The sequence below is a fragment of the Nicotiana tomentosiformis genome, chromosome 1 (assembly GCF_000390325.3).
Source record: "Nicotiana tomentosiformis chromosome 1, ASM39032v3, whole genome shotgun sequence".
Taxonomy (NCBI): domain Eukaryota; kingdom Viridiplantae; phylum Streptophyta; class Magnoliopsida; order Solanales; family Solanaceae; genus Nicotiana; species Nicotiana tomentosiformis.
The window spans coordinates 84,707,428-84,731,716 of record NC_090812.1 but is presented as its reverse complement, the minus strand read 5'-3'; the positions used below and the strand labels follow the sequence as shown (position 1 = coordinate 84,731,716).

Below are 24,289 nucleotides of genomic sequence, written 5' to 3'. Positions count from 1 at the left end.
AACTAAACAACTAATTATTCTAGAAAACAGTAGCAGTAATAGATGTAAAATCCAACACTCCTCCTTGCTTCTGTTGGTGCAGTCTAAAGAAGGTCATCCTCAATTCCTTCTTCTGCTATTAGTGCTTGTGCATGAGCATCTTTGAACTTGCACACTTTTGTAATATGACCTTTTTGTTTGCAATTTTCACATAATGCATCAGGTCTCCACCAACAAAATTTTTCTAAGTGTGTTTTCTTTTTGTAATATTTGCAATAAGGATAATCGGCTTTTTCTTTTTGGTGTTTCGCATAAAAAATACCCTCAGTAACTTTGTCTTATCTGAAGGCCCTTCTTTGCTCTTGTGCTTGAAGAACACTTATTAATTCTGCAACAGAGATGGTAGAGAGATCTTTAGACTCTTCCAGAGAGAAAATTTTGGATTCAAATCTCTCGGGAATTGTCACAAGAATTTTTTTAACTATCCTGTCATCTTTGAAATCCTCGCCAAGTAACCTGATTTTATTGACAATTAAAGAAATTCGGTCAGAATACTTAGCGATGGTCTCATCATCTTGCATTCTAAGAGATTCAAAATCTCTTTTCAAATTTAAAATCTGATTTTGTCTGCCTCGTTCACTTCCTTGATACTCCTGTTTGAGTGTTTCCCAAGCTTCTTTTGCAGTCTCACATGCAATAATTTTAGAGAAGATTGAATCTGCAACGGAATTTTGAATTATAGTATTGGCTTTGTATTTTTTGATTTTCTCATCTGAATGAGCTTTGATTTGTCAAGGGTAGGATTTGCATGAAGTGATTGTATAAGTTTGTCTTCCATTACAATTTCCCATAGATCATAAACTTTAAGATAAGATTTCATCTTCACTGACCAAATCTGATAGTTTTCACCAGTGAAAGTTTGTAGGGTATTCAAAGAGAGACCGCTGCTTGCCATTGTTAAAAATTTGGTTAAAAATCGGTATGGGTAAAAATGCGTATGATTTAAAAGTGGTTGAAATTGGTTGTTTTTCAGCGAATTCAGAGATCTGTCAAGATCAATGGAGGCTCTGATACCACTGTTATAGATTTTAAAAAAAATATGCAAGCAATAAGAAAGTTGAAAATATGATTGAAAAACTGTTTCTAAAATTTTATTAATCATAGAGCTTTAAATAGCCAAATAAATAAAGTAGTAGACTCCTCCTACAATTAAATTACTAAACTCTTACTATAATTAAAATTCTGAATCTTCTAGCAGACTCCTCCTAAAACTAAACAACTAATTATTCTAGAAAAACAGTAGCAATAACAAATGCAAAATCCAACACTATCCTGGGCGAAAATAGTCCTAAATCTCGGGTACTAGGAGATGATTAAATTTCTTAAGAAAATACTGTGAATACAGTGGATTCGAATATAATTCTGCTTCTACTACATTTTTCTTTTTCGTTGTTTCTGTTTTCATAATTTATTTTAGGAATACAGATTAATAACAAATTAGACATTAAAAGAGTTTCTTGTTCTCATCACAAATGACAAAAATTAGGAGACGCCATGCTTTGGCACTGTGTAGAGTTTATTCATCCAAGCATTCAAAAACTCATCAGCTTCCCGTCCAGGATACACTGGGTCGTTGTTGTTGTTTAAAAACTCATCCATTTACTTATTTGCGACCGTTGGCCGTATAATTTTCCCTTAATGCTTTCAAGATCTCAACTATGGTAATAAATTGGAGGCACAAATAAACTGTTCTCTCATTTTTATCAGAACAAGCACAGAGAAATAGCAAAATATAAGATACAGTGGTAGTTCTTTTCTCTTCCATTTTATGACATAATCACTTATATGTAGTACGAAATAATTTTTTCCCTGATTCCGATTTTGTCAAACAGTATAAAAGAATTGTGAGCTTTAATATTTTAGTACTACGTATATAAATTTTATTTCAGAAAATTCAAGATAAATTGTTGTTAGATGCTTTCTCTATCCTATTCTAACCCCATCATTTTCCAGGATAAGGCGAGTAGTTCCAATTGGCACCAAATTCACGCCCTGTTAAACGTAATATGTGGCAAAAGAAGGAAAAAAAAGAAAAGGGAACGACGCGACCACACCAAATCGGCCGTTCCATAAAGTGATATTTTTCGTCGTTATGTAAAGACAGATTTAACGATATAATAAAATTTAAGTAACAATCAAAACAAGTTAGTTTAAGATCCCAAGATTTTAAAGTATCTCTTATTTTGTTAAATTTTGACTATAGGAGGAGTAGTACCAAAACGGGGAGAAAAAAAGAACAAGAACATTCCAGTTAACTTTGTCACCTTTTTATTTTTTTAAAACATTCGTGAGGCTGCCCCTCCCCTCTCTTCTCAATTCATGGCCGCTTGTGTATTCGTCTCCTGAACAGCAACCCCTCAAACACCTCTCTTGTCATCAATCCAAATCGTAAATTGATGGCGAGACAAACCGTACCTATTCTCAAACACCTCTTGAGCTCAGAGGCGGACCCAGGACTTGAGTATAGCGGAGGGCACTATCTTTAGTATACCAAGTACTAGTTAGCGATAAAGTTCAGTGTTCAAGTCTATAAAAACTTAATGATCATAATAACTATCATCAAAATACAAACTTCGATATTATCGAATATCATTAATTTGGTACTAATATAAAATAAGTACATCGTCCACTCATATCAAGGTCGGGATTATGTGATTCCACGTCAAACTCATCTATAAAATGAGAGGCATTGTCTCTTAAACCAAGAACTTGATTGAAAATAATTAAACTTCGCCAAGAATACGTCATCTAAATTCACAAGAACAAGAACTCCCTAAAAATAACGATTCCAAGCAAAATAACATTTTCTTCAATCACCAAAGGATATTTCTTCTCAATCAAAAAAGGATCCTTCCTTCTCAATCAAAGAAGTATCTTTCTTCTATTTTCGCTTTTTAGGTAGACTATTTCAATAATCTACGGCTCCAATTGACCATTCATATGTAAGCAATATGACTAAATTAATATTGAATCAATAAAAATCTTTACTCCTTAACTAACAATATATTACATACCTGAAATATAATTTAACATTTTCTCCTCAAAGTGATGCAAGAGTCAAATGCTAATCTAGGTATAATTTACATAAATCGAAAAAGCAAATATTTATAATATCTTTCTAGCTCTAAGAATCTTTTCGGAAAAGAAAAAGTTTGTAGCACATTATTTTACTAAGGTAATATTTTCAAAAGAAAAAAACGGACTCAAATAAAATCAAAGAAGAAGAGACTCAAAATCAGTCATCGTTGTCGACACCTAATAGGGCTATCGGATTTAGAAGAGATGCAGAGAACTGAAAAAGAATTAACTAAATTGAAGGGAGGCAGAAGAGTTTGCTACTCTATTTGTGGAGGGGGAGGCTAATAAATATTTGGACTTTTGAATGAGTCGGGGATTTGAGAAAAAAAAAGGTTAATTAAGTTTTAAGTTTATTATTATGTAGAAGTATCAAATTATAATTGAATTCAGAAAAGGATATAAAACTATAACTGGTTGACTACTAAGTAATTAAACAATAATTGAATTAAAAACAAAGTAAAAGTAAAATAGAATTATAAAAGTTGTAGGAGATAGGATTCGAACTTGGGACATCAAGAAAGTGAAGGCACTTTGAGCACTTTCTTAAACCAACGGTTCTGTCTAGCTTTTGTGTTTAGGGGGCACACTTAAAATATTTAAGGGGTCCTCACTATATATATATATGTATATAAATTTATATACTGTATTTTTGCCGAGGCTAACGGGTTCCGGTGACCTCCCACCTCCCAACGTAGGTCTGCCTCTGCTTGAGCTCCCGCTCTTTTTCCACATGTGATGCCCATCCTTTTCTCGCCCAATCCTCCACCTCCGTCCGATCCATTACTTATATGCCCCGACCCAGAGATGGCACTCCCCGTGCTGTCACCCTTATTCCCAGCGACGGAATTGGCCCTCTCGTCACCGGCGCCGTCGAACAAGTCATGGAAGCAATGTACGCTCCCGTTTACTTCGAACATTTTGATGTTCACGGGTCACGGTTACATGAAGATCATGCCTCGTGAGGTGATGGATTCCATCCGCAAAAACAAGGTCTGTATTAAATGAGGCTTGAAGACTCCCGTTGGCGGTGGTGTCAACTCCATTAACGTTCAGCTTAGGAAAGAGCTCGATCTGTATGCTTCCCTTGTCCACTGCTTCAACTTGCAGGGCCTTCCCACGCGCCACGACAACGTGGATATTGTTGTCATTAGGGAAAACACCGAGGGTGAATATTCTGGTCTTGAGCATGAGGTTGTTCCTGGCGTTGTTGAGAGCCTTAAGGTAGTGATCTTTCCTTTCACACTTTTCTATATTTCTATTACTAGTGGGTGTTTGCCCCGGCTCAGCCCAGGCCTAACAACTTTTATATAAATATAACAACCCACTGAAATTCCATTAGTGTGGTCTGGGGAGTGTAGCGTGTATGCAGACCTTACCCTTACCCCGAAGAGGTAGAGAGATTGTTTCCGAAAGACTCTCGGCTCAAGAGGACAAAAAGACAAAAGGAGACAATATCAGTATCACCACAGAAATCATAGGAAAAATAGGAACAACATGAAATCCAGAAGAAAGATACAAAGCAAAAACGATAGCTAGTAAATAGGTCCGGCACTGAAACGCAAAATAGTAAGACACGACATTGCCACTAGCTAGCTTAGACAAAAACCCTACCAGACTAGTCTCACGACGGTACGAAGTAAGGCAAGACTCAACTACCTCCTAACCTACAACCCTAATACTCGACCTCCACATCTTCCTATCAAGTGCTATGTCCTCGGAAATCTGAAGCCTCGTCATGTCCTGCCTGATCACCTCTCCCCAATACTTCTTCGGCCGCCCTCTACCTCTTCTCGTGCCCTCCACAACCAGCCGCTCACACCTCCTTACTGGGGCATCTAGGCTCCTCCTCTTTACATGCCCGAACCATCTGAGTCTCGCTTCCCGCATCTTGTCATCAATGGGAGCCACGCGCACCTTCTTAAGGATATCATCATTCCTGATCTTATCCATCCTAATGTGCCCGCACATCCACCTCAACATCCTCATTTCTGCTACTTTCATCTTATGGATATATGAGTTCTTAACAGCCCAACACTCAGCGCCGTACATCATGGCCGGTCTAACCACCACTTTATAAAACTTACCTTTGAGTATTAGTGGCACTCTCTTGTCACACATAACTCTAGATGCTAACCTTTACTTCATCCATCCTATCCCAATACGGTGTGTGATATCCTCGTCGATCTCCCCTCCCCCTGGATAACCAAACCAAGATACTTGAAGCTGCCTTTACTTGGGATGACCTGTGAGTCAAGCCTCATATCTACACCCACTTCCCCCGGCTCAGCGCCGAACTTATACTCCAGGTATTCCGTCTTCGTCGTGCTCAGCTTGAAACCCTTAGACTCAAGAGCCTGTCTCCAAACCTCCAGCCTCTCGTTAACACCGGCTCGCGTTTCATCAATCAGAACTATGTCATCGGCGAATAACATGCACCATGGCACCTCCCCTTGAATATGGTGTGTTAACGCGTCCAACACCAGGGCGAATAGGAACAGACTGAGCGCAGAGCCTTGGTATAGCCCCATAACAACCGGAAAATGCTCAGAGTCGCCTCCTACTGTCCTTACCCGTATCTTAGCCCCATCATACATGTCCTTAATCGCCATAATATAAGGAACCGACACACCTGTTGCCTCCAAGCATCTCCATAGAACTTCTCTAGGAACCTTGTCATATGCTTTCTCTAGGTCAATAAAAATCATGTGCATGTCCTTTTTCCTATCTCTGTACTGTTCCACCAACCGCCTAACAAGGTGTATAGTTCTGTAGTAGAACAACCCGGCATAAACCCGAACTGGTTGTCGGAAACAGACACCGACATCCTCACCCTCGCTTCAACCACCATCTCCCACACTTTCATGGTATGACTCAGTAATTTGATACCTTTATAATTGTTACAACTCTGGATATCACCTTTGTTCTTATACAATGGAACCACCGTACTCCACCTCCACTAATCCGACATCCTCTTCGCCTTAAAAATAACATTGAACAACCCAGTCAACCACTCCAAACCTGCTCTCCCCACATACTTTCAAAATTCCACCGGAATCTCGTCATGCCCTCTCGCTCTGCCCTTTCTCATCTAACTCATAGCTCCCACGACCTCCTCAACCTTGATGCGCATGCAGTACCCAAAATCACGGCGACTCTCGGAATGCTCCAATTCACCTAGCACGATATCCCGATCCCCTTCTTCATTTAGAAGTATATGAAAGTAAGTCTGCCATCTCTTCTTAATCTGGGAATCTTCCATCAATACTCTACCATCGTCGTCCTTGATGCATCTCACTTGGTCCAAATCCCGAGCCTTCCTCTCTCTCAACTTGGCTAGCCGGAATAGCTTCTTCTCCCCGCCTTTTTCCCCCAGTTCCTCGTACATTCGACCATAAGCTGCAGTCTTAGCCTCCGTGACCGCCAGCTTAGCTTCCTTCCTAGCTACCTTATACCTCTCCATGAACGCACGCCTCTCCTCCTCACCTATGCTCCCCACTAACTTCAGGTACGTTGCCTTCTTCGCTTCCACTTTACCCTGGACCACTTCATTCCACCACGAGTCTCCTTTGTGCCCGCCAGCGACGCTCGTCGAGACCCCTCACACCTCTCTCGCAGCCTCCCTTACACAGTCTGCTGTCATTGACCACATAGTGCTCGCGTCACTACTGCTCCTCCAAGCTCCCATAGCCGACAACTGCCCCTCCAACTCTTGGGCTTTATCCTTAGTTAAGGCTCTCCACCTGATTCTCGGCCTTCCTCGAGCAGACCTTTTCCTCCTCTTCAACATAATACCAAAGTCCATCACCAAGAGTACATGTTGCGTCGCGAGTATATTACCTGGAATCACCTTGCAATCCTTGCACAACCCTTTGTCACACCTCCTGAGGAGAAGAGAGTCAATCTGAGTCTTCGCCACCGCATTTTGAAAAGTAACCAAATACTCCTCCCTTTCGGAAAGGTAGAGTTCGCAATCACCAACCCAAAAGCCTTAGCGAAGTCCAACAACGAGGTACCTCTTCCGTTCCTCTCCCCAAAACCGAAGCCTCCATGCACCTCGCCTTAACCACATGCGATCGACCCAATATGACCATTGAAATCCCCTCGTATGAATAGCTTCTCAGCAGTCGGAACCTGGCGCACAATCTCATCTAACCCCTCCCAGAAACGCCGTTTAACCTCCTCATCTAGGCCTGCATGCGACGCATAGGTGCTAACGACGTTTATAGTGCACTCTCCAACCACCAACTTAATAATCATCAATCTATCATTCACTCATCTAACCTCAACCACAAACTCTCTAAGTTCCCTATCCACCAAGATACCCACTCCATTCTTACCCTTCTGGACTCCTGAGTACCAAAGTTTATACCCGTCAGCGTCCCTCGCCCTCGACCCTTCCCACCTTGTCTCTTGGACACACGCTATATTGACCCTCCTCTTCTGGAAGATCTTTGCCAACTCTATAGACTTACCCGTCAATGTACCTACATTCCGTCAAAAGAAAAGATGGCATTCGCAACCAAAAGATAGTAAGTCATGAGTTGTACCCTGCGTAAAATAGAGGATTCAGTGATTACTGAAATAAGGAATAAAAAAATAGTAATTTCACTTCCGCAAGCAAGAGTACCTTCTGTTTGGCCCTCATGTCATCTTTATTGTCTTTCTCATTGTTATCATCTTCATCCCTGTCGTCTTTCTAGTCAAGTGAACCCTGCATAGGTCAGGTTTCATTTGGAACTGCCATAACGTGAAACACGCTTAAAGTGAGCTAGGAATATGAACTTATCTTAATGATCGGAGATTATTTTATGAACTTTATCTCCTTTAACGGTATCCGAAATATTACTTGAAGAAAAATAATATCAAAATCTAGCCAAATTATAACCATGAGGGCAACTCAAGGAAAAAAGGACCAGATATCACATATGTCAAACATTATAACTTTTCATAATAGAAATATCCCACTTCACAGAAGTCAAGGTTGTAAGCACAAACAAAAATCATAAATATCAAACAGAGCTTCTTTCATACCTGTAACATAATTTGGCTGACATTGGAATAGAGTTCCTAAGCAATGTTTATGCTGGCGCATGATGACTTCATTATCTGGCATAAAAGAGAAGTTGTGGAGAATTTTTGAGGCAGCAACAACGCACTGCTGCTTTTCAGCTCGCTCCTCCTCTTTCTCAAACCACCAACCCACAGGGTGAGACTTGGTATTACTCTTCTGAAGAGATGAATCTCTGTTAACAGTGCTAGAATCAGTGGTGTTATCAAGTATTGCAAACAGTTACATAGATCTCATGCATTGGAAATAAAGAATGTAAAAAATTAAAGTAATAAGGGCATACAAAAGAAGAGCCGGGGAGATTGAAACCATTCTGAGTTACATAGGATTAGGTACAGATTTGTTCGGGTTCAATACTTCATATACAATTCCAAATCCAGTAGTAGCTGAATTTGCACCCAAAAGCCGCATGCAACTACATTTGAATCCAACAATATTTGCGATACTGTGAAAAATAAAATTGAGATTACCAAACACAAGCATGTGCAGATAAGCTGGGATAAAGAGAAGCAAAAACAGACGGACGAAGCTCACCTAGTAATTGCACACATTTTATTTGATGGTCAAAGGCGAATTAAAACCGCGGCCACAGCAAAATCCAGGTGATTCGTATTGAAATTTTTTTGCCAAGCAGAATTTACAGTTTGGAACTTTTTTTAACGACACATAATCAAGGCATAATCGGATAATATTAGTCATATTTCTTTTATTCTTCACGTGACCTGCATATATCAAACAGCCTTAAGGAATAGAAAAGAAGAAAACAAGGAACAACAGAGTTAAAGTGTTTTGTTGATACTAACCATCGACCTGAACTGTTTCAGTAGTTGGAGCACTTGATTTACCTGAAGTACTTGATGTCGAACCTAATTCAAGATAGTTGCCGATTAAATGTTTGCGCATAGTAACCGAAGAAAAATAAATGGTAAACACAGATTTAGAGGCTTACCCTTTTCAAAAATAGAAATAGGATGAATCACATTTTTCCCTTTGTCAAGCACATTTGGTGGCGTAAAAACCTCACAATCAGTTGCAACTGTAGTAAAATATAATTAGTAAATATAGAGATTGCAGGAGCGTAACCACTGCGCATACACACTCATACAGAAGACGCATGTGAGGAAATAAGGAATAATGAATTTGATATTCTAACATATTTTTGAAATCGAAGAAGAGCCTCCAACAATAACATTACCCTGAATTGCAGACATTGATTCGGCAAGATTGATAAATTTTCTACTTCCAAGAAGACGATTCGTTGTTGCCTCTCTCTTTTTTAGGCGGCGTTGCAGCAAAAGTGCGTTCTTTTCAACTGTGGCCATGTCATGATACAGTTCACGCCGCTTGGCATTCTTATCATGAGTTTCTGTTGTTATGCAAGGTTATTTTCTTTTTTGTTGACGATCCATTCACGAAAAAATTTATGTTTTATAAGTGTCAGCCAATCACTTTTGCAACCTACAATACAATGAATTTTTTATTAGTTTGAAACGAAGACAAAAGACCATACATGAACATTGGTATATATTATTTTCTACAAATATTTAAAAGGGAACAAAAGATAACACTTAGTATACTATAGATACATGACAGCAAAACATAAAGAGCAAAGACGTAATTTCAAGGCTGCACCTTTTTTCAATAAAATTATCACCTCCAAGTCAAGATTATATGATTTATATACAATCCATGTTGATGATACAACAAAAACACATGTATTATATTCTCCGGAAAACCCAATATAAAAACTAATGAAAAAAAAAATCTTGACCAAAAATCTAAAACTAATGCACAAAAAGCTTAAAACTTTTAATATAAAAATCATGAAGCCCAGTTTCGGTCACAACAGATACTGGAGTATAAACGACTGTACTCCGAAAAAGGAAAAAAATATAGGAGATAAAGCATGTTTTGCCTTATTCACTAATTAACAGAAACTGTTATCATGGTAATACATTAATATTCAAGGTGATCAGTTATCCAACATGCAAAAGAAATTCATGTTAACTCTAGTATTAACATGACTGACTTCAGTCAAAAAGAATGTATTAACATGACAAATAATCCCTGTCATCTTTGTTTATAGATGATTCTATTGTTGATATAAATGTACCAAGGAGCTACTAAATATGTATAGAATGGGGACTATATGCTCTAGGATGTTTTCTTTGTTATTTACATAGTTTCTCCTACACTAAGAGTATAAATGTCTTATGATATCCAAACTTTACATGGGTAATATGTTTCATTTCCCCCCTAAATAACCTACTATTCTCTCTGTTCAAATTTTGCACACTGTACATAAAGGTAAAAAATCTCTTTTTTGGAAAGTAAAAACCATCATAAACTATTTAGCACCATAAAATTATGTTCAAAAACTCCACTCTTTTTACAAATTTGTCACCTTTCTATAAAATTACAGATCAAAAGAGAGATTAATGATGAGTACAAAAACCCTGACTAAATAACCAACGATCCTTCGTCTCAAATTTTACAGCAATAGAATTGCTTTCTTTGTATAATTTACTAACTAAAGCTCATAAGCTTTTTACAATAAGAAGTTTGGACAAATATTATACCAAGGACAATGAAGAAGAACAAAACATCCACATATTTTTCAGAACGATAAAAAAAAATCTACATTAGAGCCCAAATAAGGAAAAACCGCAAGAGTCAGCCATTCCATTGGCACAACATAAGCCAAAGATTGTTGGCCAAAAAAAAAAACTTAACTCAGCTTGTCATCAATTGATCATCTGCTATTTAGATATACTTAATACGAACAATAGGCTTCATACATATTATACTCTACATAATTCCCAAAATGATGAAGAGAAACGTAAATTAGAGTCAAATAAGGCAAAAGCATAACAACCAGCTTTGCCATTGGTGCAACAAAGCAGTAGTAGAGTTTTGCTAGTGTTGAGATATGTTGATTAGTGACAACGGAATTTTATATATTTTCACAAAATCACATCAGAACCTACATATCCATTTTCCACAAACCCCAGAATACTTCGAGAGACAACTATGAGAAATATGCATACAACAATTGAAGACATGACACATCCTTTAGAAAGATATATATAACACATAAAATATGTTGTCACCTGTTAAGCATATTGTCAAGCACTTCAGCTACATCAAAGTTCTCCTTTGTTTAAACAAAATATCATTAGGTACTCTATTCTTTATAGCTACCAAAATAAGAATGCTATCAGAGAACTCATACAATGACAGCAAATACACAGATTGTAGCATAAAATGTAAGTAAAGAGCAACTATTGCATTAGTTTTGACGATCACCTAATATTTATAGCTTAAAGATTGCCAGTCAACTATGAGACAATGACATTATTTTATGAAATTTATACACCAAATACAGATCTGTGCTTGTTCCTTAGCCAAATCTATTGAAATGATTAAATTATTTCCATTAATAAGTTACAATAAGCGTAATAAAACTTAAGTGATTCTTACCGTATCTAATATGTGTATGTTAGGATCGGGAACCCGGGTAGTGCGGAATTTAGCCAAACAACGGTATAATGGCAATAACAAAGACAATGGAAGTTGATAACAACGACAATTAAAGTAGATAAAAAGACACAAATTTAACGTGGTTCGGTCAAAGTGACCTACATCCACAAGCGGAGAGGAGCAATTTACTATACGAATAAGAGTACAAAATTAGAGTAAACACTCTAATTAATCCAAATACCCTAAGAGAATAAACTCACAAGATCACTTCAAAAAAAGGGTTCACACAAGTGTTTCCCAACACTAACTCTCATACAAAACACTCTTAATAAAGGAAGAAAGGAAAGAACAAGAAATGAAGACTCAAATCTTGTTGGTGTGTTTCCAAATGAGTAGAGAGTCCTTATTATATAGGAAGAGAGGAAAGAAATGCTTGGCCAACAATTGGCCACATCCTCTCAAAATACAAGGCCATTTATTTGGCCAACAAGGCCTTAAATAAAAGGCTCCAAATGTGCCAACAAGGCTCACAAATAAAAAGCCTAAAAATAAGGTCACCTTTTACAAATCTCCACCTTGGCCTAATTTTGGTTGATATAGTAAATTTGCTTCACCTTCTCCGCAAAAGCCCCAATCACTACTAAAAATCTGCTAAAAACTGACCAAATATTTCCGACCAACGTTGGTCGGTCAAAAAAAGCGACCAAAAACCGTCTAGGTTGGACGGAAACTGGGAAAAAAAATTTATATTTTTTTAAACTAAATACCGACCAACGTTGGTCGGTAAATTGGTTAACGAATTGACCCAGCTGGTCAGACAAGAAAATTTTGGATTACCGACCAACGTTGGTCGGTAATCTGGATCCAATTTTTTAAATTTTAATAATTATTTTATTATTTAAAATATTTTATAATATTTAAGAATTTATATTTAAAATTACCGACCAACGTTGGTCGGTTAATGTAGGGGAAGCATTTACCGACCAACTTTGGTCGGTAATTGTTATTTTCTGCAAAATAACCGACCAAAGTTGGTCGGTTATTACGTCAACATTGGTCAAACTTTCGAATTACTTTTATATTTACTATCTAAATAATATAAATATAATTCGTTAACACTTTTGTACTACAAATAATGAATACACTAACATATACTATATATAACATGCTATTTGTAAATTGATTCATCGACTTATATAACTTACTTAGATGCATCGATGAATATTAAAAACAAAACGTTTGACTTATATCGACTAATAGTAAAAACAAAACGTCTCGACCTATATCGATTAATCTAGCTATGCCATGCATTATTAGTGATGAATGAATGAAAAATAAAAGAATTAATACTAAACATCTTTGACATATATATATATATATATATGAATTACAAATTAAATAAACGAAAGAAGCTATTAGTATTAAGTAAACGAGTTAAATTAATAGGTCAAACATGGTCAAACTTTAACAAGCTATATATATACACACTAACATATACTATAACAAGCTATATATATAGTTAAAGTATTACAGTGAAGTGTGTTTGTGTGTGTGTATGTACATGTATATATATATATATATATATAGCCGTATATATATAAGAACACGAAGCGCTAGGACCACAGGGTCGGGTTCTTTTAGGGATAGACTTGGGAAGATACTAATTAGTATATATACTTTATCATCAAATATATCTATTTGTAAATTGATTCATCGACTTATAACTTACTTAGATGTATCGATGAATATTAATCGATGATTCATCAAAACGTCTCGACCTATATATCGATTAATCTATGTCATGCATTATTAGTGATGAACGAATGAAAAAAGAAGTTATTAGCATCAATTACAATATAGTGTATGTGTGTGTGTGAGAAATTACTCACATACTTAATTATAACTTAGAAAATTTACTTAGATAGATGCTATTATAATTTATTAAAATTAAATAGTTAATATAATTATTTATAAAGATTATGCTTATAGTTTATAATTATTTATAATAATTGCATAGTTAAATAAAATAAATGCTTGTAGTTTATTATATTTTTTTTTTTATAGTTTATAATATTTTAAGAAAAAAAACACAAAAAAAAAGAATTTAATTTTTTTTAAAAAAAAAACTGACCAAAGTTGGTCGGTTTTTGGTCAAACGGTCAACACTTAATGTACCGACCAAAATTACCGACCAACTTTAGTCGGTAATTCTGAAATCAGAATTGAAAAACGGGGGAACCCCCATTTCTCTCTTATTTTCCCCTCTCCTTCTCTATTTCCCTCACTCAAAACCTTCCCCTCTCCTTCTCTATTTCCCTCACATAAATCCCATTCCCCACCCCGCGTCGCCACCGCCCAGCCCTCGCCGTCGCCGCTGCCACTGCCACTGCCGCCCCTCTCCTTCTCCATCTCCTAAAAATTCTAGGTTTGAATTACAACCCATTTATTTATTATTTCTAGGTTTTGTTAATTAGTTATGAATTAGTTTCAATTGATTAGTGTTTCAATTATTTGAACATTGCATTTTATTGAGGATTAGGGTTTAGGTCTTGTTTTAATTAGTTTTGTTAATTAGTTTTATTAACTAATTAGTTTTGTTAATTAGTCAATTAGTTATGAATTAGTTTAGTTTAGGGTATGGGTTGAATTTCTTTAGTTTAGTTAGTTTGAATAGTTTAGTTAGAATTGAATTATTAACTTTGTATTGTCATGAATAGTTTAGTTAGAATCTAGGGTTTACAATTTGTTCTTGTGAATCGAACTTTTAGGGTATGGGTTAAATTTCTTTAGTTTAGTTAGTTTATGTTTAAACTCGTAGGATATGAATTGAAATTTTAGTTTTTAGGATTTGTTCTTGTGAATTGAACTTTTAGGATATGAATTGAACTTTAAGATATGAATTGGACCTTTTGGATATGAATTGAACTTTTAGGATATAAATTGGTGTAATTAGGAAAAAATAATTATCTTGAATTAACTAAAAAAGATATAATTAATTTATAATTGTAGAATAAATTAATTTATTCTTGTGAATCGAACTTTTAGGGTATGGGTTGAATTTCTTTAGTTTAGTTAGTTTATGTTTAAACTCGTAGGATATGAATTGAAATTTTAGTTTTTAGGATTTGTTCTTGTGAATTGAACTTTTAAGATATGAATTGGTGTAATTAGGAAAAAATTATTATCTTGAATTAACTAAAAAAGATATAATTAATTTATAATTGTAGAATAAATTAATTTGTTCTTGTGAATCGAACTTTTAGGGTATGGGTTGAATTTCTTTAGTTTAATTAGTTTATGTTTAAACTCGTAGGATATGAATTGAAATTTTAGTTTTTAGGATTTGTTCTTGTGAATTGAACTTTTAGGATATGAATTGAACTTCTAAGATATGAATTGGACCTTTTGGATATGAATTGAACTTTTAGGATATAAATTGGTGTAATTAGGAGCCAATTATTATCTTGAATTAACTAAAAAGATATAATTAATTTATAATTGTAGAATAAATTAATTTGTTCTTGTTTTATTTGTATAGATGGAACATCGTACTTGGATGTACAATAGGAATTATCCTAATCGGCGGGGATTGCGGGAGGATTTTGTAGAAGGGGTTGATGACTTTATTAGACATGCAGTGTCACTTCCACCATACCAAAGTGAAGGAGTAATTAGGTGCCCTTGTGTCAGGGGCGATTGTATGAAGTTCAAAAAATCGGAGGAAGTTAAGCTTCATCTTTATAGGAAGGGGTTTATAGAGAATTACTTTGTGTGGACTAATCATGGAGAGATCGATGGTAGCCGTGGAATATTTCATAACATGGTTGCTGGTGAAAGTAGTAGGTCGGTGGAGAATACAAATCTTGATTCTAGAATTCAGGATATGGTTGCGGATACTTTTGGGATGCACTTCGGGGTGAGCCCAATGAAAATGTTGAACAAACTCCTAATGATGACGCAAAACGTTTTTATGAACAGTTAGAGGAAGCTAGTCGTCCACTACGTGAAGGAAGTCCGCACTCTGAGCTATCTGTTGCAGTTAGATTACTAAGTATCAAATCTAATTGGAATATTTCTCAAGCAGCCATGGACTCTTTCATTGACCTTATGAGTGAACTAGTAGACCCTAATATCAACTTACCTGGCGATTTCTATAAGGCAAAGAGATTGGTTTCTAAGTTAGGACTTTCGTCAATGAGAATTGATTGTTATGAAGATGGTTGCATGTTATATTATAAAGATGATGCAACTTTAGACAATTGTAAATTTTGCGAAAAGCCTCGTTTCAAGAGGCTTTCCAGCGGGAATATGGTCGTTGTCAAGGCGATGCATTATTTACCTCTTATACCTAGGTTAAAGAGGTTATATGGGTCGATGAGTTCTGCTCCTCATATGAGATGGCACTTTGAAAATAGAAGACCACCTGGTGTTATGTGTCATCCTTCAGATGGAGAAGCTTGGAAGCACTTTGATAGGACATATCCAGATTTTGCTAGTGAACCAAGGAACATTCGGTTAGGTCTGTGTGCGGATGGCTTCACGCCTTTTTCTATATCTGTGACACCATATTCATGTTGGCCTGTCTTTCTTACACCTTATAATCTACCACCTGAGTTGTGTATGACTAGTCCATATATATTCATAAATTGTATTATCCCCGGTCCACGTAATCCGAAAAGTTTGATTGATGTATATTTGCAACCTTTGATTGATGAGCTAAAACAATTGTGGTATGATGGTGTTGAAACATATGACATATCAACCAAGCAGAATTTCAATTTGCGTGCTAATTTAATGTGGACTATTAATGATTTTCCTGTGTATGAAATGTTGTCTGGGTGGATGACTGCTGGGAAGCTAGCTTGTCCTTACTGCATGGAAAATAGTAAAGCGTTCACTTTGAAACATGGCCGAAAGCAATCATGGTTTGATTGTCACCGTCAATTCTTGACTGATGATCATGAGTTTAGAAGGATGAAAAATGCATTCAAAAAGAATAAAGTGGAATATGATTCTCCACCTCCGATACTTTCAGGTGAGGAAATTTGGGAGAGGGTCCAGAACTTCAGTAAAGTTACTGAGGCTCCACCTTATAGATTCCCCGGATATGGTGTTAATCATAATTGGATGAAACAGAGTATATTTTGGGAGTTGCCATATTGGAAGGATAATCTTCTCCGACACAACCTTGATGTCATGCATATTGAGAAGAATTATTTTGATAATTTGTTCAACACAGTGATGGATGTTAAACGTAAGACAAAAGATAACCCGAAGGCTAGAATGGACTTACAAGAATATTGCAGGCGGCCTGAATTATACTTGCAGATAGCAAACAATGGTAAGGTGTTCAAGCCCAAAGCAAGTTACACATTCACTTTGGAGGAAAGACGACAAATTTGTGATTGGGTTACGAAATTGAAGATGCCTGAGGGTTATGCGTCGAATCTTGGAAAAAAAGTAGATATAGAGGTAGGGAAGTTGAGCCATTTGAAAAGTCATGACTGTCATGTTTTCATGGAGACCTTAGTGCCTATTGCATTTTGTGGTTTGCCTGAAAGAATCTGGAAACCCATCACAGAGATTAGTTTATTTTTCAAAGACTTGTGTTCTACCACATTAAGGGAAGAAAACCTACTTCGGATGGACAAGAACATCCGTGTAACTTCGAGTAAGATGGAAAAAATATTCCCATATGGTTTCTTTGATGTGATGGAACACTTTCCAATACACCTTGTACACGAGGCACGACTTGGAGGGCCTGTTCAATGCAGATGGATGTATCCCTTTGAGAGGTAATATTATAAGTTTGATGTAATATTCTATTTTATTTGAATGTTCTTGGCTAACATGAGATTATGTAGGACAATTGGCAAAGGACTATTCGTCCGACATACAGTCCAGCTGCCTCACAGCCATCTGCATCGCAACCATCTACATCACATCCACATGGATCACATCCCTACATATCACAGCCACATGGATCGCATCCATCCATGTCACAGCCATCGGTATCACATCCACTTGGGTCGCATCCAGCTATGTCGCAGTCACAGGGATCACAACCATCTTCATCATCGACTCCATCTATTGCAGGCCTTCGCCTGCGAGGCAGTAGCTCTGACCCGCCTACATCGTCTTCACATGCCTCTGATACACATGCTTCGGATGGTGATGACGAGGTAGTGCATTATGATCGATATGGCAGGATCATCATAGTCCCCGAGGTTGATGGGTAAGTGTTATTCATTATTTTTACGTCTATTGATTTGTAACATTTTTACTAAGATATTAAGATATTTTTATTGTTAAATTGCAGGTTCAGGCCGGGTAATAAGACTACGAAGATAATCACCAATGCTATCAGAAAGCTTTATGATGGCCCTTATGCGACTTGGACTGATTGCCCATTCTCACTGAAGGAGCAAATTTTCAATCAATTTAAGGTATAAATGTTCTTTTAAACAGTTTAATAATTTATATTTATGATGTTTCCATCTAATATTTAACTTTTGAAATACAGAGCAAGTGTGTATGGGAAGACCGCTATAGCACGGAAGTGGCTATAAATTTTCATCATAAAGCTCGCAAGAGATTGGCAGATGCTTTCTCGGATGCTAGAAAGAAGAACAAGAGGCCTGGCTGGTTACTTGAGAATTTGTGGAATGATTTGCAAAGGCAATGGCTTACCGCATAGTTCTTAGAGAGGAGCGAAAAAGGAAAGAAAGCTCGCGCATCCGAGAAAGGAGGCTCCTTGCACACTGGAGGTGCGATCAACCTAGGGACAATAAAAAGAAGATTGGTACATAATTGCTTAAATTATTTTACTTTTCTAAGTATATCTATTCTGTTTATTAACTAAATTAATTTGTTTTCAGGAAAAGAAGTATGGGCGTCCAATGAGTCATGATGAGCTATTCAAGGAGACACATATTGTGAAGAAGAAGAAAGAGGGGGATCAAGATAGGTGGGTCGAGGACCGGGCCTCGACTGCATATGTAAGCTTTCAATTTTCTTTAAGTATTATAATTTACTTTTATAAAAATTTTGAAATACTGATTTAATTTAAAATAATATAGGGTCGCTACCAAAGTAACGTGGAGGAATTCATTCGTAGTCATCCAGCTGGTGAATCGGGTGAGCCAACCCAACCTTCGGACGAGGATGCTGAAAGAATATGGTTGGAGTCTGTTGGCGGTCCAAAATGGGGGAAGGTATACGGGCTTCCTACTAAAAACTTCCATCGCTATAAGTGTGGAATGCGAGGAATAGGGACTTCCTCGCAAGGCGAGCAACTTAATAGGGAGAGCCTCTCCGCTATGCGGGAGACAGTGACAAAGCTCACATCAGAGCTAGAAGCGGCCAAGGAAAGAGAAAGGCTTAGAGATGCTCAATTCCTTGGCATGCAAGCTCAGATCAGAACTCTCCTATCTAGTGGAGCTTTTCCGTTGCCCCGATCTCGTGAGTCATCTCCAGAGGGTCGACCTCCACGTGATCGTTCCTCCCGTCCTGCTCGTGATCGTTCCTCCCGTCCTCTCCGTGATCGTGCTTCCCGTCCTCTACAAGACCGTTCTCTATATCGTCTTGTAAATGAAAGTTCATCAGACGGTGATGATGATGTTGTAGAAAACACCCCTTGACTTTTATATACTTTGAACTAGACAAATAGAACCAGTTTTGAACTAGTTGTAATTAGTTTTAACTTGATTTTGGATTTTTATGTTCAATTGAACTTTAATTTGTTAGTTTTAAAGTATTTATTGAATGTTTTGGTTGTTGTTGTTGTGTTGTTGTTGTTGTTTTGTTGTTGTTGTTGTTGTTGTGTTGTTGTTGTTATTAGGTGTATTGGTATGCTGCCAGGTGGTGTAGCTGCCAAAACAGGCATTTTATGTCAAAATTAAACCTAGAAAAACCGACCAAAGTTGGTCGGTTTTTAATAAAAAAAAATAAATTATTCCAAAATACCGACCAAAGTTAGTCGGTTAATGAACATTGAATTCCCAGAATTCAACATTACCGACCAACTTTGGTCGGTATTTTTCCTGCACTGTTGAGATTACCGACTATAGTTGGTAGGTAATGTTTAATTTTAATTATTTTAAAAATATATATTTTTTCAATTACCGACCAAAGTTGGTCAGTTTTTATTTATTTTAATAATTAATAAAAAAACATAATTTAGTTAAACCGACCAACCTTGGTCGGTAAAATTAAATTAATAAAATATGTTTCCGACCAAAGTTGGTCGGTAAGTAATTAAACTTGTCAGATGGTCGTTTTAAGCTACCGACCAAAGTTGGTCGGTAATTTCCGACCAACTTTGGTCGGTAAGCCATTCCGACCATCAAAACACCGTCCACACCGTAATGGTCGCGTTTTGGTCTGTAATTGGCCATAACCGACCAACTTTGGTCAGTTTTTTTGGTCGGTTTTTAGCGAATTTCTAATAGTGAATGGGCATATATCAAAATTTAATGCTATCAAAATCAGACAAGTTGTCTGATACCGAAACTGCAGTAGGGCCTATAACATTGGAGCCCAATAAAGTATACAACGAACCAGATCTGTGTGCTTTCATGATCACAAGAGCATCTTGAAAAACTTTTAAAACTCCACCTTCACTAGTGAATTTGCACCCAAGTGATTCTAAAGTGCCCAAAGATATGAGATTTTTCTTCAACTCAGGAACATATCTAACATCGGTGAGAGTTCTCACCACATCATCGTGCATTCTGAACCGAATTGTACCTTTGCCAATAACGTTGCAAGTAACATTGTTACCCAGTTGGACAACTCCACCTGCAACTGAATCATATGTAGAAAACAAGTCCCTGCTAGGACACATATGATATGAACAACCGGAATCTAAAATTCACTCATTGTCTAATCTGAAACTAGTTTCAGTTGCTAAAAATATAGTTTCCTCAATCTCATCAGTTGCTATACTAGCTTCGGCGGTATCAGTATTTTTGTGCTCATTTTTTCTTTCTTTATGCTTTTCTTTATTTTTCAGTTTATAGCATTCGGAGATATTGTGACCTTTCTTATGACAATAGCGACACTGTAAATTATTATATCTGGATATGGAGTCGGATTTACCCCTAACAAACAAGCCAACTTCCGCTTGAGTTCCACTAGCTTCCCCAGTAATATCACTATCTATCTGTTCTTTTGATTTTAAGATAGATTTAATATCCTTATAAGAGATATTATCCTTTGCATAGAGCATAGTATCTCTTATATGCTTAAAAGATGGGGGTAGAGAACAAAGCAGTAACACGGCTTGATCTCATCTTTAATTTCAGCATCTATATTACTCAAATCCATAAGAATGGAATCAAAAGTGTCAAGATGAAAGAGAATAGAGGTACCTTCACCCATACGAATTGTATAAAGCTTCTGCTTCAGCTAAAGTCTATTTTCCACCGTCCTCTTCATATATAAGGTTTTCAATTTTTCCCACATGCCTTTGGCTGTGGTTTCTACAGAAACTTCACGTAAAACCTCATTTGAGAGATTTAAAATGATACCTGCTTTTGCCCTTTTGTCTATAACTGCAAACTCCTCATCCGTCATTTTATCCGGCTTCTTCTCCTTTCCTTGTAACGCCAAGTCTAAGCCATCCTGAATTAGGATAGCTTCCATCTTTAATTGCCACATTCCAAAGTTTGCACTTCGATCAAATTTTTCAACATAGGTCTTTGTTAGAGTCATTTTGGCTATTGAAACTAACCCGGTTAGATCCGGCTCTGATACCAATTTGTTAGGATCGGAAACCCGGGTAGTGCAAAATTTAGCCAAACAACGGTATAATGGCAATAACAAAGACAATGGAAGTTGATAACAACGACAATTAAAGTAGATAAAAAGACACAAATTTAACGTGGTTTGGTCAAAGTGACCTAGCCACAAGCGGAGAGGAGCAATTTACTATACGAATAAGAGTACAAATGAGAGTACAAAATTAGAGTACACTCTAATTAATCCAAATACCCTAAGAGAATAACCTCACAAGATCACTCCAAAGAAAGGGTTCACGCAAGTGCTTCCCAACACTAACTCTCATACAAAACACTCTTAATAAAGGAAGAAAGGAAGAAACAAGAAATGAAGACTCAAGTCTTGTTGGTGTGTTTCCAAATGAGTAGAGAATCCTCATTATATAGGAAGAGAAGAAAGAAATGATTGGCCAACAATTGGCCACATCCTCTCAAAATACAAGGCCATTTATTTGGCCAACAAGGCCTTAAATAAAAGGCTCCAAATGTGCCAACAAGGCTCACAAATAAAAAGCCTAAAAATAAGGCCACCTTTTACAGTATACCCCGGAGTAAATCACTTTGTAAAGTTGACAATCGCCTGAACTTATTTATAGCTTAAAGATCATGAACCCCTAATACAGTAATATTATTTTATGAAACTATATACTAAATACATATATGTGCTCTTTCCTTAACCAATCATATTAGTAGAAAAGATTAAATTATTTCTAACTTTTTAATTAAATACCAGTAAGAGTAGTGAAATTTAAGAGATTATTACTGAATGTGATAAGTGGAGAGCGGAAGCCAAATCACTTTGTAAAGTTGAAGAAGGCAAGGGAGTGAGTTGAGGAACTAATTGAATTTTGAAATTTTGGCAGATATAATCCTAGTGAGGCGAAGAAGCTTCAGTTGACAATTTAATGCAACTATATTCATAACTCTCGTAATTGCCTTTGATCTAGTCACCCCACACCCACTCGCCTTATCACTCCCTAATTGAAACATGAAAAACCTAAGCTAATTGGTCCCCTTGAGGAACATACTGTACTTTCGTAATATTGGACTATTTGCTAGAAACAAATAAGTTTAATCAAACTTATTCCTGTAGTAAATCATTATGAACTCCAACTAATAAAGCTTCTTGAATGAGATTCTAATGTCTAACCTTGTCGGAACAAGAATTTTGATTTTACTGTTTTGGTGTCAAACTCTATCTGCCTTCACGAAATCTCCTTTCCATCACTTCATAAACATGATTCATTATAAGTGGGAAAGTAAATAAAAGGTATATGCAAAGTCCAATCCGCACTAAGGTACTAACCAATCCTCTCCCAAGATTGGTAGTGATCTTATCTTTGGTCTTTTTTCCAAAAGTAAAGTATCCCAATACCCCCAAAGAACCATACATCAAAGAAATGAAAGCCATCGACAAACCCAAAATTTTCTCAAATTTGTCATTGTCGTTCATCTCTGCTTCCAAAAGGTAAAATTATTCCAACACCTTTAAAAGCATAAACAGATACACCAAGACCGTAGGAAAAAATACTAAACCAAACAAATGCTTCAAGAACATGTCTGTTTTTAAGAAAGATTACAACATCCTTAACCATAACTACCCCCATAGTACCTAAATCAATATCAATAAATATACTCGAGGGGGTTAAGTGAGTAATTGTGGGGATTGAATTCAACCCCAACTGAAATGGAAAACAACTCGAAATATCCCAGTTTTTTCCGGATGAATGATAAAGAATGATGGACGAATAATTTAATCAGTTTAAACAATATATATGCAGCAGCTATTCTGAAAATAAAAAAATAAAAAAAAAGGAACTAAAACTCACCTTATAACTATACAATCAAGGCGAATAAACTGTCTAGGAAGAGAGAAGACTAAAAGAGACAAGGGAAATTGGAAGAGTAGGTGAGTAGCGTTGGAAATTTTGAGGAAGAAACTGTAGAGACTGCAAATCGGGAGGAAACAGAGTGTAGATGAGATGTTCGTTTGAGCGGTGTAAAGCAACGTGTCAAAATTAAAGTAGTATTAACACGTTGCCAAAAATATTTGCAGTTTTTTCAAAATACCCCGGACGACCCCAAGCCCCTCAAACTGTAGAGGAAGAACTAGAGGAAAAAAATATAGAAGAGCGAATATGGTCACAATCTGAGGGCATTTTTGACTTTTCGTAATTTATAACAGACATGTGTTATTGATTGGTTAGCCACCTCATCAAACTCTCAAATTCTTTATCGTTTTCTCCGTCTAAAACTAGTATTAGTATCCGTGCGATGTGCGAACACAAATATCAAATTATGATATGGGTTATTTAAATTATATGCAATTTACCTTAAAATTTAAACCCTCCGAATAAAAGTTACATATAATCATTAGATATCAATTAAGAAGCACGACTTAAAACTATTTCTCATATCTCGTACTGGATAACATATTTCCATTTTATATCTGTAACATCCTTGATCTTAGTACTTGTATTTATTCCGTGGTCGATATTAAAGAGTACTAAACATATCACGTTGTATTTTGTCTTGTTTGAGCATATTATTTTAATAAAATTCTTACTACCACTTTATGTTTTACTTCAAAGTCGAATAAGTCTTATCCTTCTACCTTTTCACCATAAAAAAAATCTCTTTAATCTTTGCTTATAGTTATTGCATTATTCATTACCTAACATTGTTAAATTTTCATGTGATCTTTTATTAACTTACTAATTGACTTAATATCTTGCTTATTACCCTTTTGATAATCATGTAACGACCCGACCGATCGTTTTGAGTATTACAACCCCGTTTCCCTATTTACTGCTCAAATTATGCTTTACAGTTATTTTGTAACTTG

At 36.4% G+C, this 24,289-nt stretch overlaps 1 protein-coding gene and 2 pseudogenes across 6 annotated transcripts; 1 reads left to right on the top strand and 2 right to left on the bottom strand.

Annotated features, from left to right (window-relative positions):
- Positions 1-2,188: 2,188 nt before the first annotated feature.
- On the bottom strand, positions 2,189-23,454 carry LOC104096910 (uncharacterized). 6 transcript variants are annotated; one of them, XM_070186489.1, is made up of 9 exons: positions 23,274-23,453; positions 9,339-9,643; positions 9,135-9,221; positions 8,989-9,051; positions 8,720-8,907; positions 8,469-8,630; positions 8,149-8,360; positions 7,745-7,854; positions 2,189-2,519 (listed from the first exon to the last, which is right to left on the bottom strand). In XM_070186489.1, exons 2-5 carry the CDS (start codon positions 9,505-9,507, stop codon positions 8,738-8,740), a joined length of 489 nt encoding a protein of 162 aa, XP_070042590.1. In that variant the 5' UTR covers positions 9,508-9,643; positions 23,274-23,453; the 3' UTR covers positions 2,189-2,519; positions 7,745-7,854; positions 8,149-8,360; positions 8,469-8,630; positions 8,720-8,737. The 6 variants fall into 6 exon arrangements, 4 of the variants coding, with proteins under 4 accessions (XP_070042590.1, XP_070042585.1, XP_070042593.1 ...); XM_070186484.1 differs by having other exon boundaries at positions 7,745-7,828; XR_011411402.1 differs by lacking the exon at positions 2,189-2,519 and adding an exon at positions 3,006-7,665 and having other exon boundaries at positions 23,274-23,454.
- LOC104096571 (isocitrate dehydrogenase [NAD] regulatory subunit 1, mitochondrial-like) overlaps positions 2,436-24,289 on the top strand; it is a 54,434-nt pseudogene continuing 32,580 nt past the window's right edge.
- Positions 22,035-23,198, bottom strand: LOC138899804 (amino acid transporter AVT3B-like; annotated as a pseudogene).